Below are 20,648 nucleotides of genomic sequence, written 5' to 3' on the forward strand. Positions count from 1 at the left end.
ATTATGTAGCTGGACATAGGTAGTGACCTGTGTCCAGTACATGCGTAAAATTACGTCCCTACACTCATGATGTCCAAGAAAATGGAGCTGGAGTTTGTGGTGGCATCTCTGCTCATGCAGGGATGCCCTCACACACAGGTACCTGCACCCTGTGCTCTGGGCAGGAAGGCCTACCATAGGGGTGACTTACAGTGACCTGGTGAAGTGACCTGTAGTAAGAAGGGTGCATGCACCCTTTCATACAGGCTGCAATGGCAGGGCTGCAGATACACTTTGCATGGGCACCCCATGGGTGGCATAATACATGCTGCAGCCCAAGGGGAACCCATGGTGCCCCAATGCCCTGGGTACCATATACTAGGGACTTACAAGGGGGCACCAGTATGCCAAATGTGTAGCGTGTGGTCCAAGGAACCAAATTTAAATGGAGAAAGTACTGTCACTGGGGTCCAGGTTAGCAGGTTACCAGTGAACACAGTCAAATACACTGACAACAGGCAAAAGGTGGGGGTAATTAAGCCATAAAGACAGTACTTTCCTACACCTCATCTTCAAAAATAGGAGTAGTACTTGTTGGTGAAGCTCCCATTCGTGGGCTTGTTGTGACCTTCTGAGCAGGCTTGCAATGTCATTGTCCCCTCCCGGAAGATAGTCTGCTAGGAGATGTACTTGGGCCATCCATCACCGATTACACATCCTCAGTGCTAGGGCAGACAACTGAGGGGAGTATGTATGTGTGTGTACCCCTACTTTTGTAGGTAGAACATGGCAGTCATGTTGTCTGTGCACGCAAGAGCAATTTCCCTTGTATCTTGTGAAGAAAGCCTTTGTTAGTTAGATGAATAGCTAACGGTTCCAAGTGGCTGATGTGGAGACGTCACTAATGAGATGGCCCCAGGCTGTGGACTGTCTTGTCGTTGAGATGTGCTCCCTAGTTGGCAAACAAGGAGTCTGTGGTGATTTTCATCTGTGGAACTGGGTCTGCTAAGGGCCTGTCCCGCAACAGATTGATGCTGTTCCACCACTACAGATAGCAGTGGTCTCTGGCCCCTATCTTCCAACTGACCCTCTGCTTGTGACCACTGGCCTCAAAGGCACTCATGAAGCAGAAACATATGGAGCCTGGTATGGGGCAATGCATGAGGCCATCTTTCTAAGAAGGCACACTACATTGTGAAATGGAAGTGGACCAAGTGGCTGAAAAAGAATCAAAAGCTGTTGGAACGCCTGTACACTTTGAGCGCTATGTAAGCTTTGCTGTGTTTAGGACAGACCTTAGGAAAGGTTGAACTTGCAGCTGCACCAAGTGCTGTTTGGTAGCGTTGAAGGTGAACACCAGATGGCGTAGGAGGAAACTTAGTCTGGGTGTGGGCTAGGCACTCTGGTTTTCTTGTTACTTTGATCAGCCAGCCATTTAGGTAGGGGACGATGCAAGTTCCTCCCCTGCTGGGCTGAGCAGCTACTTAGTGAACACCCTTTGGGCCGTAGGGCCAATCAAGGGAAGAACCTTGAACTGGTAGTGTTAACCATTTAACATTAAGTGTGGGTCGTGCTTATGAGTTGGATGAATTAGGATGTGAATGTAGCCATCCTTCAGGTTGAATGTGGCTATGAGGTCCCCTTCCTCTAGCCGGGGGATGACATCCTTTAGGGTGATCATTTGAAAATATTCGGGCAAAATGAATATGTTGGGAGGACAGAGGTTGAGAATTTGCCTGAGGGAGCAGTGATTTTTGAGAATGCAGAAGTATAAGTAGTAGACATCTTTGCCCTGATGTTGATGGTGCACTGGCTCTGTGGTTCCCTTTAGTAAGAGCACCTGAACCACCTCTTGTAGTGAGGTGTGATGTCCTTAGTTGAGAGTGTGCGTGCATGGTAGGATGTTTGGTGAGGTTAAAACTAGCTCCAAGCAGTAACCGTGCTTAGTGGAGGATAGAAACTTTGATTTGTGGTGATCTTGCCAACAGGGAAGAAACCCCTGATTCTGACCTCTACAGGAGTAGTGTGATCAAAGGGGGCATACAAGGCAAGTCCGTTCGTGGAGGTAGAGGTTACATTACTGGAAGTGCCCTTGGAACTGTTCTCTCTAAAGGACCCCCATGACTAACTTCTGCTACACTGTTAGTGATTAACATGTTGCTGCCAGTGGTAAGGACTGACTTGGTTCTGGAAAAGTGGGTTTGGACCCACCTTTTGACTGTTGCTTCTGTAAAGATCGTTTGCCAGAAGGAACTGGCGGTCACCTATCTCCTTGGCAGTTTTAAAGTCCTTTTTATTTTCTGTAGCATAGTGTCAACTTTAAGTCTGAATAGGTGGTCCCCATCGAAAGGCAGATTTACAAGGTGCTGGTCCACGTCTAGGTAGAGGCACCTCTTTTGGGGATAATTGTACAAAGCATTTTTACAGTCGTAGATGCCCCGATTCACAGAATAGGGTGTTAGCTACCTCAAAAGTGCCTTTTAAAAAGTACTAACAGCAAATTGCGATTCAATAACTTGTTAACGAATCACAGTGTTGGTTTGCGACCCAAAAGAGAGTCATTGTTTGGAAGGGGCATCTTCATAGCATCCCTTCCACATAGGGAATCTGAACAGCATGTGCTGATGTTTTGCGACTGAAATGTGGCTGCAAAATGTTGACACTTCACTACCAATTCAAAGTTGGTGGTAGCCCATTTGCAGGTGGGAAGGGACCTCGTGGGATTCCTTCCCCTTTGATAATGTTTAAAAAATATTTTTAAGGCAGATATGGAAGCACTGCCTACTCTTAAAAAGTAAAAATTAAACATTTATTTTTTATTTTTAAACACAGACCATTTTCTTTTAAAGAAAACGGGCTGCTTTTTTTTTTTTTTTAAAGGTTGCTTTATTCAAAAGTAATCCGAGATGGTGGTCTGTTGACCCCAGCAGGTCACCATCCCTGTGATGGCAGCGAATCCTAGTGGGTCACAAATTGTGATCTACATAATTAGAGCTATGTCTGTTTGCGACCCATTATGAATCGCTGATTAGGGAACAGGGACTAAATAACCACTTTGTACATTAGTAATAACAATTCACAGTTTGGTAGTCGCTATTACTATTGTTCGTACATTCAGCCCTCAGTTGTGCCAGCTCCTGAATGGTATGATCAAAGCTGATACTACAAGAGATCAAACAACTTGCTGCCTTAAGCCTGACTTCGCTCTCAATTTGAAGTTAATGTAACATTACAGTGTGAAACGTTTGCTAAGTTGCCTCTTTGTTGCCTTGAATTTCCTCTTCCCTTAACTGTTGGACATGGAACTTGGCTCGAGAAGTGATAAAATCAAGCTCATGTTTTAAAAATGTGCCTGATATCTGTCTTTAATTTTTCGTTCTCTTGATGTTTATTTATATTTTCAGACTCCTGCTTCACAACAGATGTTAAATTTCCCAGAGAAAAACAAGGACAAGCCTACTGATCTGCAAAACTTTGGTCTGCGCACAGACATATACTCAAAAAAGACATTAGCAAAGGTACGTTAATAGATGTCTGTGCTGGAAGTGTCATGCAAAAACAGAATGTGCAATTTTACCTTGTCCAAATTAAATCCTATAACATGAAATTCTCATATTGATAAAATAGTTCTTCAGCTTTGGGTTTCATTGATTTGCATGCTTCTGTCATTCTGATAGCCAAGCAGCGATTACCTGGCCACATCATAAAGAGAAGTAAAGAGTGTGAATATTCAGTAAAGAAGTGTGTGATTATTCAGTACACCTTATTGTAAATTAATAAAAGTCAGCATCCAGAAGGTTACTGCGACCAGAGGAATCCTCCGCTTAAAATATCCCTCTTGTGCCAGACTCGATTCAGTGAACCTTTTGTAGTAGTACTCATGTGCTGCTAGGTGGTGTTTTGCAGCTCCTTTCTGGCTGCATAAAGCCTTGAATGTGACTGGGCGGAGCTGCATACAAGCACCCTCCCTGCGTGCTGCCAATCTTTTCTTATCTGTTCCTTTCTTTCTGTGTCTTCTGATGTGGATCTGGAGCTCTGCTCCCAATATTGTTGGTCTTCAAACTCCGAAATTTTTCCATAGTGAGCTTGGGAACAATATCCCCACAGAAATCTACAGTGTTCAAGGTATACTTTGACTGCAAGAAGCAGATGTTGGTTCACGGGCCCGCACAAGGTCTTGTGCAGCTGCAGATGATTTGAGACTGGGCGGCAAGTTGTATGTTACTGAAAACAAGACAGCTCGGCCTTCCCGTCTGTCTTGCTCTAAGTGTCCGGCCTGTTCTTAGTCTAGGGCCATTCCTGAAACCATTACACTTCCAGTTTGAAGTTCTTAGGTAAGTCTACGTGCCCATGTATGCATAAAAAAGCAAAGCAGGACTCAACCACATCCCATGACTTGAGCCCAAAGAGAAAGCATGAAGGTGTCAAGATATGAGTTGCGCTCAAACGTGGTGTCTGGCTACAGAGCCAATCCCCCTCAGTTGATTGCGAGACACTGTTTTTCCATGCCGTTGTCGCCCCAGCAGCAGATCAGACCCTTGAGAAAGGCCTTGGTGCAAATTATCAGTGCACTTCCGGATCCCTGTAGTGCACCTTCAGGCCCCATGAAACTGCATGATCCCACAGTCGGTTTACCACTGGCAGGTCCCTCCCCAACAACATCTAAACCTGTTACAGAGCCCGTATGGACTCTGATACAAACTTTCACAACAGCTGCAAGATCCACACTTAGCGGTAAAATACCACCATGCCGGTGAATGATTTGGGGCAGATGAACATATCTGATCACATGCAGACGTCTGCTCAATCTCGACTAAGGTCATGCAATTAGAATAGAAAATTGCACCTGTTGTCATGCACCTGGGCCATAACACTATGCTCTGTTGCTCACAGCTATCAGCAGAGGCTCTATTCTCTTTTCTGTTCCAGTTTTGACCCTGTGCCAGAGCAGGGTACAACCCAAGACATTGATGGTTATGAGGAAGTGAAGGGATTGCTCCCTCCCTCCTCATTACACTTATGATTCCTTGTACCTATATTCGCAGAATGCCAGTGAGCTTGATATCATGCCTCGGACAAAGCTGGACTCTCCTCATGGGTCACAAATGGAAGAAAGTTCCTCACTTGCAGTAATGGTTTAGAGAGCGGTCAGACTTCTAAAACGCCCTCCATGGAGACTAACACAAATGTTTTTATGAAATCTAACCGCATGAACACTACTGATTCTGAGTGCTTGCTCTCATTTAATGTGCCCTTACAGATAGTCTCATGACTACTTTATGAAAACCATGTTCTGCCTGTGAACAGGCAGGTGGCCAGGAATCAAAGGCCAGCAACCTGTGACCTAGAATTTTCACGAATCACCACACTCCAAAGTCTTATTGTACAGGCCTCAATCAGTATAGTGAAACCTGATTCATTTCCAACCAGTTGTCTGGATATAGAATAGAAACTGATAAATGCCTTTGGCAAACTCATATTCAGTTTGGCCCTGCGATCGTACCTTTATGCCGTTTGAGACCTGACCCGTAAAATAGTGCTGACAGTCTCGAGGCCTCTTTAGATCAGACTGTGCATGTTGGGCAGGATGCAGCTAAATAGCTTATCTGATCTGGGTACAACTGATCACATTGGCAGGGCAGTTTGTATGAGGGCAGTCCTTCGTAAGCATACCTAGATGCGGTCTACTGGGTTCTTTGCTGGTGTACAGGCTTCGCTAATAAACATGCTTTTTTATTGGTCTTGCCTCTTCTGAGATAATTTAGATTGTACTTTAGAACACTTGAGGGATAGCAGAGCCACATAATGTTCCTTGGGGCTGCTTACCTTTAACAAACAATTTGTGCACACATTCTGGACGTTTAGGGGGTATTCAAGAGGACTGGTGTATAGCTAGTGATGCAACAGACATGCCAGTCATTTTTGGGCTGTGTTTCTGGCAGACAACAGGAGGCCTGCAGTGGCACCAATCTCCCAACTCCTATTTCGCTGCTACAACCAACAAACTGGTTTAGTTTCCCTGGTTGCACACACCCACCCGGGAGGGTGGGATTGAGTGCTTTCTCCAGGGTTGGCAATCCATCACGTGATGGCAGGTTCTTACAACTTGTTCAAACGTGTTCCTCCCCACCCAGTATTCCTCATACACCAGATTCAATTTCAGCAGAACATCTGTCGATCCTGTTATGGGAACTATGTCTGTTGCTTGAAAAATGTGCCATGGGGGCGCTGGATTTAGATACAGAGGTTGTTATTCTTGCTATTTCCTCGTCCCAAGAAACAACCTACCGTGTGCCTACGACCCCTGAACGCCTCTTGTGAAAGGACAAATTCAAAATGCTTACTTGAGTTCAGATCCTGCCTGCAGTTGGCCCAGGAAAATGGATAGTGACACTGGACTTGCAGAGTGCGTACGTTTGTGGTTTGTATAGCTGTAAATACATATGCTCTGTGTACTCCTACCATCTAGTGTTAGGCTTGGGCGTGTGCAACTTTTTTTTTGTTTTACTTCGAAGAAGTCTTTCGAATTGTGACATATAGTGACGACTCCTTTGAATGATAACGTGCATGAGCATCAGCTTCATTGTCAAATTGTTTTCTTTCTGCCATCTGGTTTGGACGTGTTACCCATTGGGTTCTGAGTTGAAAACTTGTGGTTTTTGTTAGGCTTTTACAGTCTATCCTGTCCCGTTGGCACGAAAAACCTACGTTTGCTTCAGTTGCTCTCATCACGACCTCTGTTAGGCTCAGCTACTGATTTTTGCACTCCGAGCCCCTCTCTGGGCCTTGTTTCTCGTCTTCTGTTTTTTTCTCTCCCCAAGAATGAGGACTCTGTGATGAAAATAACTCCTTTTTCAGTTTTGCCCTCATTGTCACTCCAAGAGTCCTTGGACTGACTACCAGGTTTGAAACCTCTGCATTTCCCCAGAGCACGATGTGGATGCCTGTTCTGCCTGCTTGCATTTCTCTCGAAGAAGACTTAAGTTATCAACACCATCGGTGACTTGCTCAGCAACAAAATGGAGCACCAACAGGACAACAATCCCTACTTTTTCAGAGAACAAGACACTGAGGAGGAGCCAGAGGCTGGTCTTCGGGAGAGAAGCCCCTATAGTTGAGCCTGGAACCGAGCTCACACTCTGAGTCAGCGTTAGAGTAGTACCAAGTCCTTGAAGCACATCACAGGGGCAAGCCTTCAAGCCTGAGTACACCCTCTCACTCACCAGCTGTACACAGACAAAATACACACGCCGCCCACTGCCCCAGTGATGGATGAGCTTCAAGCCCTGAAGCCAAACTTCAGGCTTCCAGTCCACCACTACCTGCGGGCCACCTTTCGGCATTGTCAGAAGGCCCATACTGAGCAAATCCCCGGTTCCAGAACTGCTGTACAACCCACAGGCTTTTTCAGCACTGACAACTCTCATGACACAAGTGCCGAAATCTGCTTCGAAGACACCTTTGGCTTTGAAACATAACTTGGCTTTGGTTCCAACAAGCCAAAGATTACCTCAGTGTTGAGTTGCCAGACACCCAGAACACCATCATCTGCGGGGTCTGAGGATCTAGAGCAGCCGATCCTCCAGCGTCTTCAGGAAAAACTCAACGCTTGACAGAAGACTCTGCTTCCGCAAGCTGGGAAGATCTCTGCTAAGCCGTGTCACAAGGTGTCCCAGATGGCAAGGATCTATTCATTGAGCATTTCCCTTATGATGATACTGCCTCTTAGCATGGAGCCATCCACAGGGCCTCTACATCCCACAAAGAAGACCTACATAGCTTGCAGGAAGAAGACTTACTGATCGAGATACTGTCCTTCCCTCAATGTACTGTGTAGTCCTTTGCCATGCTCAAGGGCATGTTCAGAACTTCGCCTGACAACTTCAGGGAGCCCATAAAGGCCAGTTTTACACTGAGGGTAGATTAAAAATAAAATTAAAAAAAACTCACCCAACGATCTGCTCCACATCTGGAGTCAACTTCTGCCGGACTCTTTGGTGGTCCACACTGGGGGCGAGCGTGCAAATGCTCAAGGAACTGGCAATGCTACTCTGAGAGACAAAGAAAGACTAATTGACACAGCAGACAGGAGCTTTGCTGCACAGTTTGTCACTCACTGGCGGGTTGCCAATTCTATTGGCTTGCTTACTCGTAACGACAGGCCCCACTGGGACAAGATGAAGGCACTTCTCTAGCATCTCCCAGAGCAACTTAGGCAACATGACCACAAACGTGTCTAAGATGGCAGAATAATTTCCAACAAAACTATCAGATACTCCCTTGACACAGCTGATAATGCAGCTGTGGTCATCTACTAGTACCCTCATCAGGCTTTGCGCTTAGCTATGTGTCTTGGGCTTCAAGCCACATGTCCAACAGCATATTTTAAACCTGCTGTTTAACAGGTAACACCTTCGGACTTCAGATGGATCAGATGCAAAAAAAGATCAAGGAGGACTCCGATATGGGTAAGGCCTTGGGGGCTCTCCTGACGCCTTTTCCCCCTGGTGCCTTTTTTTATGACCCAGTTCAGATGTAGTGTCAAGACCACCAACTCTGATGCTACTGTCTCTTACCAGCGGCGCAGCACCAACCTTCTTGAGGTTACTCCATGGGTCCTTGTAAAGGGGACAACTCCAAGACTAGTGGTAGAACGGTGCAACTAAGGGTGCCACCCCAAAAACAGTAACTATTTGTATTATGGCATGTATTATGGCTGTACGTATACATGCTATGCATACTCCTCCCATGTATTATTGGGTCTTTGGAGTCACGAGGTATAGTGACTCCTCCTAATGCTTGTAACGCGCATGGGTATCGACCACATTGTTAAATTGTTTTCTTCCGCATTCGGGTCCGGTCGTGTATCACAGAGCTCTGGGTCGAGACCGTGTTTTCATACTCTTACCATTCGGAATCCACCCATATTTTTTTGTATTGTGATCAAATGTGTTTTTCCCCATCTTTTGTGTTTTGGGACCAAGAAAACATCGCTTGTCGGATCGACACACTGGATTGGGGGCCCTTTGGGCTGACCATTTTCTCAATTACTTCAAACTAGATAAAACCCTGCAGATGGAACAAACTGCTTTCCAGTTTTGTCCAAAGTGCCACGCAAAGTTCCCCCGGACCGACCAGCGTCATGTCTCAAACCGGCCGTAATTTGGCAGACTGTTATTACCATGCCTTCTTCATCAAAACCACAACTCTTTTGAAGAGGCTATCGATCTGCCAGTGCTTCCTACTAAGAAGAGCACTAATACAGACTCTAGCACTCTACAACCTTCTTTACCAACCTCTCATCCACCACCACATTCCCCCTATCATTCACAGGGTGACCTGATCGATATCACCCTTCAAGGGTTCCTGCACTCCATCACTGGGGAACATGACACAGGGGATGTGTAAGGAAATGCCTCCTTGGCATGGTTGCCCCCTGACTTTTTGCCTTTGCTGATGCTATGTTTACAATTGAAAGTGTGCTGAGGCCTGCTGTAAAGAAATGGCTCCCTGTTGCAGTTACCCCCCCACTTTTTGCCTGATACTGATGCTGACTTGACTGAGAAGTGTGCTGGGACCCTGCTAACCAGGCCCCAGCACCAGTGTTCCTTCACCTAAAATGTACCATTGTATCCACAATTGGCACACCCTGGCATTCAGATAAGTCCCTTGTAACTGGTACTTCTAGTACCAAGGGCCCTGATGCCAAGAAAGGTCTCTAAGGGCTGCAGCATGTCTTATGCCACCCTAGAGACCCCTCACTCAGCACAGACACACTGCTTACAAGCCTGTGTGTGCTGGTGAGAACAAAATGAGTAAGTCGACATGGCACTCCCCTCAGGGTGCCATGCCAGCCTCTCACTGCCTATGCAGTATAGGTAAGACACCCCTCTAGCAGGCCTTACAGCCCTAAGGCAGGGTGCACTATACCATAGGTGAGGGTACCAGTGCATGAGCACTGTGCCCCTACAGTGTCTAAGCAAAACCTTAGCCATTGTAAGTGCAGGGTAGCCATAAGAGTATATGGTCTGGGAGTCTGTTTTACACGAACTCCACAGCACCATAATGGCTACACTGAAAACTGGGAAGTTTGGTATCAAACTTCTCAGCACAATAAATGCACACTGATGCCAGTGTACATTTTATTGTAAAATACACCCCAGAGGGCACCTTAGAGGTGCCCCCTGAAACTTAACCGACTATCTGTGTAGGCTGACTAGTTTTAGCAGCCTGCCACAAACCGAGACATGTTGCTGGCCCCATGGGGAGAGTGCCTTTGTCACTCTGAGGCCAGTAACAAAGCCTGCACTGGGTGGAGATGCTAACACCTCCCCCAGGCAGGAATTGTCACACCTGGCGGTGAGCCTCAAAGGCTCACCTCCTTTGTGCCAACCCAGCAGGACACTCCAGCTAGTGGAGTTGCCCGCCCCCTCCGGCCAGGCCCCACTTTTGGCGGCAAGGCCGGAGAAAATAATGAGAAAAACAAGGAGGAGTCACTGGCCAGTCAGGACAGCCCCTAAGGTGTCCTGAGCTGAGGTGACTCTGACTTTTAGAAATCCTCCATCTTGCAGATGGAGGATTCCCCCAATAGGGTTAGGATTGTGACCCCCTCCCCTTGGGAGGAGGCACAAAGAGGGTGTACCCACCCTCAGGGCTAGTAGCCATTGGCTACTAACCCCCCAGACCTAAACACGCCCTTAAATTTAGTATTTAAGGGCTACCCTGAACCCTAGAAAATTAGATTCCTGCAACTACAAGAAGAAGGACTGCCTAGCTGAAACCCCTGCAGCGGAAGACCAGAAGACGACAACTGCCTTGGCTCCAGAAACTCACCGGCCTGTCTCCTGCCTTCCAAAGATCCTGCTCCAGCGACGCCTTCCAAAGGGACCAGCGACCTCGACATCCTCTGAGGACTGCCCCTGCTTCGAAAAGACAAGAAACTCCCGAGGACAGCGGACCTGCTCCAAGAAAAGCTGCAACTTTGTTTCCAGCAGCTTTAAAGAACTCTGCAAGCTCCCCGCAAGAAGCGTGAGACTTGCAACACTGCACCCGGCGACCCCGACTCGGCTGGTGGCGATCCAACACCTCAGGAGGGACCCCAGGACTACTCTGATACCGTGAGTACCAAAACCTGTCCCCCCTGAGCCCCCACAGCGCCGCCTGCAGAGGGAATCCCGAGGCTTCCCCTGACCGCGACTCTTTGAATCTAAAGTCCCGACGCCTGGGAGAGACCCTGCACCCGCAGCCCCCAGGACCTGAAGGACCGGACTTTCACTGGAGAAGCGACCCCCAGGAGTCCCTCTCCCTTGCCCAAGTGGAGGTTTCCCCGAGGAACCCCCCCCTTGCCTGCCTGCAGCGCTGAAGAGATCCCGAGATCTCTCATAGACTAACATTGCGAACCCGACGCTTGTTTCTACACTGCACCCGGCCGCCCCCGCGCCGCTGAGGGTGAAATTTCTGTGTGGACTTGTGTCCCCCCCGGTGCCCTACAAAACCCCCCTGGTCTGCCCTCCGAAGACGCGGGTACTTACCTGCAAGCAGACCGGAACCGGGGCACCCCCTTCTCTCCATTCTAGCCTATGTGTTTTGGGCACCACTTTGAACTCTGCACCTGACCGGCCCTGAGCTGCTGGTGTGGTGACTTTGGGGTTGCTCTGAACCCCCAACGGTGGGCTACCTTGGACCAAGAACTGAACCCTGTAAGTGTCTTACTTACCTGGTAAAACTAACAAATACTTACCTCCCCTAGGAACTGTGAAAATTGCACTAAGTGTCCACTTTTAAAACAGCTATTTGTGAATAACTTGAAAAGTATACATGCAATTTTGATGATTTAAAGTTCCTAAAGTACTTACCTGCAATACCTTTCGAATGAGATATTACATGTAGAATTTGAACCTGTGGTTCTTAAAATAAACTAAGAAAAGATATTTTTCTATATAAACACCTATTGGCTGGATTTGTCTCTGAGTGTGTGTACCTCATTTATTGTCTATGTGTATGTACAACAAATGCTTAACACTACTCCTTGGATAAGCCTACTGCTCGACCACACTACCACAAAATAGAGCATTAGTATTATCTATTTTTACCACTATTTTACCTCTAAGGGGAACCCTTGGACTCTGTGCATGCTATTCCTTACTTTGAAATAGCACATACAGAGCCAACTTCCTACATTGGTGGCAGCGGTGGGATACAAGACTTTGCATTTGCTGGACTACTCAGCCAATACCTGATCACACGACAAATTCCAAAATTGTCATTAGAAATTGATTTTTGCAATTTGAAAAGTTTTCTAAATTCTTAAAAGACCTGCTAGGGCCTTGTGTTAGATCCTGTTTAGCATTTCTTTTAGAGTTTAAAAGTTTGTAAAAGTTTGAATTAGATTCTAGAACCAGTTTTAGTTTCTTAAAAAGTATTCCAACTTTTAGAAGCATAATGTCTAGCACAGATGTGAATGTGGTGGAACTCGACACCACACCTTACCTCCATCTTAAGATGAGGGAGCTAAGGTCACTCTGTAAAATAAAGAAAATAACAATGGGCCCCAAACCTACCAAAATACAGCTCCAGGAGCTTTTGGCAGAGTTTGAAAAGGCCAACCCCTCTGAGGGTGGCAACTCAGAGGAAGAGGATAGTGACTTGGAGGACAATTCCCCCCTACCAGTCCTATCTAGGGAGAACAGGGTCCCTCAAACCCTGACTCCAAAAATAATAGTCAGAGATGCTGGTTCCCTCACAGGAGAGACCAACACCTCTGAAATCACTGAGGATAACCCCAGTGAAGAGGACATCCAGTTAGCCAGGATGGCCAAAAGATTGGCTTTGGAAAAGCAGCTCCTAGCCATAGAAAGGGAAAGAAAAGAGATGGGCCTAGGTCCCATCAATGGTGGCAGCAACTTAAATAGGGTCAGAGATTCTCCTGACATCCTAAAAATCCCCAAAGGGATTGTAACAAAATATGAAGATGGTGATGACATCACCAAATGGTTCACAGCTTTTGAGAGGGCTTGTGTAACCAGAAAAGTAAACAGATCTCACTGGGGTGCTCTCCTTTGGGAAATGTTCACTGGAAAGTGTAGGGATAGACTCCTCACACTCTCGGGAAAAGATGCAGAATCTTATGACCTCATGAAGGGTACCCTGATTGAGGGCTTTGGATTCTCCACTGAGGAGTATAGAATTAGATTCAGGGGGGCTCAAAAATCCTCGAGCCAGACCTGGGTTGATTTTGTAGACTACTCAGTAAAAACACTAGATGGTTGGTTAACTGGAAATGAAGTGTGTGACTATGTTGGGCTTTATAATTTGTTTATGAAAGAACACATTCTAAGTAACTGCTTCAATGAAAAGTTGCATCAGTATCTGGTAGACCTAGGTCCAATTTCTCCCCAAGAATTGGGAAAGAAGGCAGACCACTGGGTCAAGACTAGGGTAACCAAAACTTCCACTGGGGGTGACCAAAAGAAAGGGGTTACAAAAACTCCCCAGGAGAAAGTGGGTGACACTAAAAACAAAGAAAAAGAGTCCTCTGTAGGCCCCCAAAAACCAGAACAGGTGGGTGGGCCCCAAGACACAACCCAAAACAAAGGTGGGTACCAGGGTAAGAACTGGGATGCCACTAAGGCATGGTGCCACAACTGTAAACAGTCTGGGCACCACACCAAGGACACTTCTTGTCCCAAAAACAAACCTCAGAACAAAATTCCAGGGGTAACCAGTATAGCCATGGGAGATGACTCTTCAGATGAGGAGGTCTTCATAGCCTTCAACTGGAAACAGGGCCCAACAGGTGAGTTGGAGATTCCAGAGGGAAGTAGACACTTCCACCACCTACTGGTGAATGGAATCCCAACCACTGCCCTGAGAGACACTTGTGCCAGTCACACTATTGTGCATGACAGGCTGGTGCTCTCAAACCAGTACATCCCAGGTGAGACTGCCAGGGTAAGAGTTAGCCTAGACAGGGTCACTAAGAGGCCTGTGGCTTTAGTACCCATAGAAGTGGGTGGCACTCTTAGCTGGAGAAGGGTAGTAGTCAGTACAGACCTCCCCCTTGATTGTCTCCTTGGAAATGACTACCCAGAGGTTAGTCAGAGCCCAAGAGAGGAACTGGTCCAGTGCCAGTCCTCTCCCAAGGATTCTGGAAGTCCTGCCTCTGCAGTAAATGCAAGCAGACCCCAGAAGAAGAAGAAAAGAAAACAGAGTAGGAAAGGTGGACAACCTTTAGCCAAGGTTCCAGCAAGCCAAGGAGATTCTGCTCCAGTAGGGGAGAACTCCAAAAATGGCTCTGATAAAGTCCAACCTGACCCACAAGAAGTCCTGGCTAGTCAGGCAACTGTTAAACCTGAGTGGGTGGCTCCTCAGCTAACAGAAGAAAGAGTGGAAGAAGGGTGTTTTCTACAAGATGTGGTAACCCCCCACTCTAATACAGCAGACAGGCAACCTGAACCCAAAGAAGCCTGTAACTTAGCCCCTTCCCTTTTAGGTGAAGAGCTAAAGGTGTGGTTCTGGGCACTGACAGCTGTCAGTGGCCTCTGCTGGGTGTTAGCCTTTATGGCTGCACTATCCTTGGCATGGTGGTCTGACCCCATGCCAAATAACAAGTTAGGCCCCCTGACCCTGTTGGTCATGGTGGGGTTACTCCAGCTCTGGGTAACCTCTTTGGGTAAGCTAGGGGTGACCCTGGCTAAGATAAGATTAGCAGAGGTGGATACCTCTGACCTCAAAATAGAGAGAATGGGTGAAGACATAAAAAGCACAGACAAGAGGCAGTTCAGACTAGGTCCTATCACTGTGGAAGTGGGTCAGTTCCCCAGAGGGAATGACCTGAACAGGAGGATGTAAGGCAGAGTAGGCCCTGCAACAAACCAGCCATTTCCTCTACTCTTCCTCGCCTGACAGACTAGGAAGACTCTTCCAGCGTTGGCTGAGTCTCCTGGCCTGTGGGCTGGGGGGGGCTTGTGTAAAGAAATGGCTCCCTGTTGCAGTTACCCCCCCACTTTTTGCCTGATACTGATGCTGACTTGACTGAGAAGTGTGCTGGGACCCTGCTAACCAGGCCCCAGCACCAGTGTTCCTTCACCTAAAATGTACCATTGTATCCACAATTGGCACACCCTGGCATTCAGATAAGTCCCTTGTAACTGGTACTTCTAGTACCAAGGGCCCTGATGCCAAGAAAGGTCTCTAAGGGCTGCAGCATGTCTTATGCCACCCTAGAGACCCCTCACTCAGCACAGACACACTGCTTACAAGCCTGTGTGTGCTGGTGAGAACAAAATGAGTAAGTCGACATGGCACTCCCCTCAGGGTGCCATGCCAGCCTCTCACTGCCTATGCAGTATAGGTAAGACACCCCTCTAGCAGGCCTTACAGCCCTAAGGCAGGGTGCACTATACCATAGGTGAGGGTACCAGTGCATGAGCACTGTGCCCCTACAGTGTCTAAGCAAAACCTTAGCCATTGTAAGTGCAGGGTAGCCATAAGAGTATATGGTCTGGGAGTCTGTTTTACACGAACTCCACAGCACCATAATGGCTACACTGAAAACTGGGAAGTTTGGTATCAAACTTCTCAGCACAATAAATGCACACTGATGCCAGTGTACATTTTATTGTAAAATACACCCCAGAGGGCACCTTAGAGGTGCCCCCTGAAACTTAACCGACTATCTGTGTAGGCTGACTAGTTTTAGCAGCCTGCCACAAACCGAGACATGTTGCTGGCCCCATGGGGAGAGTGCCTTTGTCACTCTGAGGCCAGTAACAAAGCCTGCACTGGGTGGAGATGCTAACACCTCCCCCAGGCAGGAATTGTCACACCTGGCGGTGAGCCTCAAAGGCTCACCTCCTTTGTGCCAACCCAGCAGGACACTCCAGCTAGTGGAGTTGCCCGCCCCCTCCGGCCAGGCCCCACTTTTGGCGGCAAGGCCGGAGAAAATAATGAGAAAAACAAGGAGGAGTCACTGGCCAGTCAGGACAGCCCCTAAGGTGTCCTGAGCTGAGGTGACTCTGACTTTTAGAAATCCTCCATCTTGCAGATGGAGGATTCCCCCAATAGGGTTAGGATTGTGACCCCCTCCCCTTGGGAGGAGGCACAAAGAGGGTGTACCCACCCTCAGGGCTAGTAGCCATTGGCTACTAACCCCCCAGACCTAAACACGCCCTTAAATTTAGTATTTAAGGGCTACCCTGAACCCTAGAAAATTAGATTCCTGCAACTACAAGAAGAAGGACTGCCTAGCTGAAACCCCTGCAGCGGAAGACCAGAAGACGACAACTGCCTTGGCTCCAGAAACTCACCGGCCTGTCTCCTGCCTTCCAAAGATCCTGCTCCAGCGACGCCTTCCAAAGGGACCAGCGACCTCGACATCCTCTGAGGACTGCCCCTGCTTCGAAAAGACAAGAAACTCCCGAGGACAGCGGACCTGCTCCAAGAAAAGCTGCAACTTTGTTTCCAGCAGCTTTAAAGAACTCTGCAAGCTCCCCGCAAGAAGCGTGAGACTTGCAACACTGCACCCGGCGACCCCGACTCGGCTGGTGGCGATCCAACACCTCAGGAGGGACCCCAGGACTACTCTGATACCGTGAGTACCAAAACCTGTCCCCCCTGAGCCCCCACAGCGCCGCCTGCAGAGGGAATCCCGAGGCTTCCCCTGACCGCGACTCTTTGAATCTAAAGTCCCGACGCCTGGGAGAGACCCTGCACCCGCAGCCCCCAGGACCTGAAGGACCGGACTTTCACTGGAGAAGCGACCCCCAGGAGTCCCTCTCCCTTGCCCAAGTGGAGGTTTCCCCGAGGAACCCCCCCCTTGCCTGCCTGCAGCGCTGAAGAGATCCCGAGATCTCTCATAGACTAACATTGCGAACCCGACGCTTGTTTCTACACTGCACCCGGCCGCCCCCGCGCCGCTGAGGGTGAAATTTCTGTGTGGACTTGTGTCCCCCCCGGTGCCCTACAAAACCCCCCTGGTCTGCCCTCCGAAGACGCGGGTACTTACCTGCAAGCAGACCGGAACCGGGGCACCCCCTTCTCTCCATTCTAGCCTATGTGTTTTGGGCACCACTTTGAACTCTGCACCTGACCGGCCCTGAGCTGCTGGTGTGGTGACTTTGGGGTTGCTCTGAACCCCCAACGGTGGGCTACCTTGGACCAAGAACTGAACCCTGTAAGTGTCTTACTTACCTGGTAAAACTAACAAATACTTACCTCCCCTAGGAACTGTGAAAATTGCACTAAGTGTCCACTTTTAAAACAGCTATTTGTGAATAACTTGAAAAGTATACATGCAATTTTGATGATTTAAAGTTCCTAAAGTACTTACCTGCAATACCTTTCGAATGAGATATTACATGTAGAATTTGAACCTGTGGTTCTTAAAATAAACTAAGAAAAGATATTTTTCTATATAAACACCTATTGGCTGGATTTGTCTCTGAGTGTGTGTACCTCATTTATTGTCTATGTGTATGTACAACAAATGCTTAACACTACTCCTTGGATAAGCCTACTGCTCGACCACACTACCACAAAATAGAGCATTAGTATTATCTATTTTTACCACTATTTTACCTCTAAGGGGAACCCTTGGACTCTGTGCATGCTATTCCTTACTTTGAAATAGCACATACAGAGCCAACTTCCTACACCTGCTAACCAGGCCCCAGCACCAGTGTTCTTTCCCTAACCTGTACTTTTGTATCCACAATTGGCAGACCCTGGCATCCAGATAAGTCCCTTGTAACTGGTACTTCTAGTACCAAGGGCCCTGATGCCAAGGAAGGTCTCTAAGGGCTGCAGCATGTCTTATGCCACCCTGGAGACTTCTCACTCAGCACAGACACACTGCTTGCCAGCTTGTGTGTGCTAGTGAGGACAAAACGAGTAAGTCGACATGGCACTCCCCTCAGGGTGCCATGCCAGCCTCTCACTGCCTATGCAGTATAGGTAAGACACCCCTCTAGCAGGCCTTACAGCCCTAAGGCAGGGTGCACTATACCATAGGTGAGGGTACCAGTGCATGAGCATGGTACCCCTACAGTGTCTAAACAAAACCTTAGACATTGTAAGTGCAGGGTAGCCATAAGAGTATATGGTCTGGGAGTTTGTCAAACACGAACTCCACAGCACCATAATGGCTACACTGAAAACTGGGAAGTTTGGTATCAAACTTCTCAGCACAATAAATGCACACTGATGCCAGTGTACATTTTATTGCAAAATACACCCCAGAGGGCACCTTAGAGGTGCCCCCTGAAACTTAACCGACTGTCTGTGTAGGCTGACTAGTTCCAGCAGCCTGCCACACTAGAGACATGTTGCTGGCCCCATGGGGAGAGTGCCTTTGTCACTCTGAGGCCAGTAACAAAGCCTGCACTGGGTGGAGATGCTAACACCTCCCCCAGGCAGGAGCTGTGACACCTGGCGGTGAGCCTCAAAGGCTCACCCCTTTGTCACAGCCCAGCAGGGCACTCCAGCTTAGTGGAGTTGCCTGCCCCCTCCGGCCACGGCCCCCACTTTTGGCGGCAAGGCTGGAGGGAACAAAGAAAGCAACAAGGAGGAGTCACTGGCCAGTCAGGACAGCCCCTAAGGTGTCCTGAGGTGACTCTAACTTTTAGAAATCCTCCATCTTGCAGATGGAGGATTCCCCCAATAGGGTTAGGATTGTGACCCCCTCCCCTTGGGAGGAGGCACAAAGAGGGTGTACCCACCCTCAGGGCTAGTAGCCATTGGCTACTAACCCCCCAGACCTAAACACGCCCTTAAATTTAGTATTTAAGGGCTACCCTGAACCCTAGGAAATTTGATTCCTGCAAACTACAAGAAGAAGGACTGCCTAGCTGAAAACCCCTGCAGAGGAAGACCAGAAGACGACAACTGCCTTGGCTCCAGAAACTCACCGGCCTGTCTCCTGCCTTCCAAAGAACTCTGCCCCAGCGACGCCTTCCAAGGGACCAGCGACCTCTGAATCCTCTGAGGACTGCCCTGCTTCGAAAAAGACAAGAAACTCCCGAGGACAGCGGACCTGCTCCAAAAAGACTGCAACTTTGTTTCGAGGAGCAGCTTTAAAGACCCTGCAATCTCCCCGCAAGAAGCGTGAGACTTGCAACACTGCACCCGGCGACCCCGACTCGGCTGGTGGAGAACCAACACCTCAGGGAGGACCCCCGGACTACTCTCCGACTGTGAGTACCAAAACCTGTCCCCCCTGAGCCCCCACAGCGCCGCCTGCAGAGGGAATCCCGAGGCTTCCCCTGACCGCGACTCTCTGAAACCTAAGTCCCGACGCCTGGAAAGGACCCTGCACCCGCAGCCCCCAGGACCTGAAGGACCGGACTTTCACTGGAGAAGTGACCCCCAGGAGCCCCTCTCCCTTGCCCAAGTGGAGGTTTCCCCGAGGAAGCCCCCCCTTGCCTGCCTGCAGCGCTGAAGAGATCCGTTGATCTCTCATAGACTAATATTGCAAACCCGACGCTTGTTTCTACACTGCACCCGGCCGCCCCCGCGCTGCTGAGGGTGAAATTTCTGTGTGGGCTTGTGTCCCCCCCAGTGCCCTACAAAACCCCCCTGATCTGCCCTCCGAAGACGCGAGTACTTACCTGCAAGCAGACCGGAACCGGGGCACCCCCTTCTCTCCATTCTAGCCTATGCGTTTTGGGCACCACTTTGAACTCTGCACCTGACCGGCCCTGAGCTGCTGGTGTGGTGACTTTGGGGTTGCTCTGAACCCCCAACGGTGGGCTACCTTGGACCAAGAACTGAACCCTGTAAGTGTCTTACTTACCTGGTAAAACTAACAAAAACTTACCTCCCCCAGGAACTGTGAAAACTGCACTGTGTCCACTTTTAAAGTAGCTATTTGTCAATAACTTGAAAAGTATACTTGCAATTGAAATGATTCAAAGTTCCTAATGTACTTACCTGCAATACCTTTCAAACAAGATATTACATGTTAAATTTGAACCTATGGTTCTTAAAATAAACTAAGAAAAGATATTTTTCTATTCAAAACCTATTGGCTGGATTTGTCTCTGAGTGTGTGTACCTCATTTATTGTCTATGTGTATGTACAACAAATGCTTAACACTACTCCTTGGATAAGCCTACTGCTCGACTACACTACCACAAAATAGAGCATTAGTATTATCTCTTTTTACCACTATTTTACCTCTAAGGGGAACCCTTGGACTCTGTGCATGCTATTCCTTACTTTGAAATAGCACATACAGAGCCAACTTCCTACAGGATGACACTTATGATATACTACACCCCACTGATCCTTGGTCAGCTTATGATGTTGATCCACAATTTGAGACTGACCCAGACCTATACCCTGCTAGCCAGTCTCCTCCAGATAACTCCACCTCTTACCAAGAGATTATTGGTGAAGTAGCCACATACCACAAAGTACCCTTGATTAGAGCCCATAGAAGATGATTTTCTATTCAAGTCACTTTCCACTTCACACAGGGCAATACAGTACCTCCCTTTGTTAAAAGGAATGTTGAGGAATGGAGACAATATATTTAAAGTTCCTGCAAGGTTTACATTTTTCACACAAAGGGTGGACAGAAAATGTAAAGCTTCATCCTCTGACACTATTTTTATCAGAAGGCACCTACCACCCGATTCTTTAGTAGTATCCAATGCCCGTAAGAGAGCGA

At 48.1% G+C, this 20,648-nt stretch overlaps 1 protein-coding gene across 5 annotated transcripts in view; it reads left to right on the forward strand.

The window, feature by feature from the left end:
- Nucleotides 1-20,648, forward strand: part of SMARCC1 (SWI/SNF related BAF chromatin remodeling complex subunit C1) — an 845,345-nt gene that overhangs the window by 440,131 nt on the left and 384,566 nt on the right. For all 5 annotated transcript variants that reach the window (XM_069210868.1, XM_069210871.1, XM_069210870.1 and 2 more), the window contains exon 18: nucleotides 3,384-3,497. In XM_069210868.1, the coding sequence (XP_069066969.1) occupies nucleotides 3,384-3,497 (114 nt within the window). The remainder of the gene's footprint in view (nucleotides 1-3,383; nucleotides 3,498-20,648) is intronic.

Source organism: Pleurodeles waltl, chromosome 10 (genome assembly GCF_031143425.1).
Source record: "Pleurodeles waltl isolate 20211129_DDA chromosome 10, aPleWal1.hap1.20221129, whole genome shotgun sequence".
NCBI classification, from domain to species: Eukaryota; Metazoa; Chordata; class Amphibia; order Caudata; family Salamandridae; genus Pleurodeles; species Pleurodeles waltl.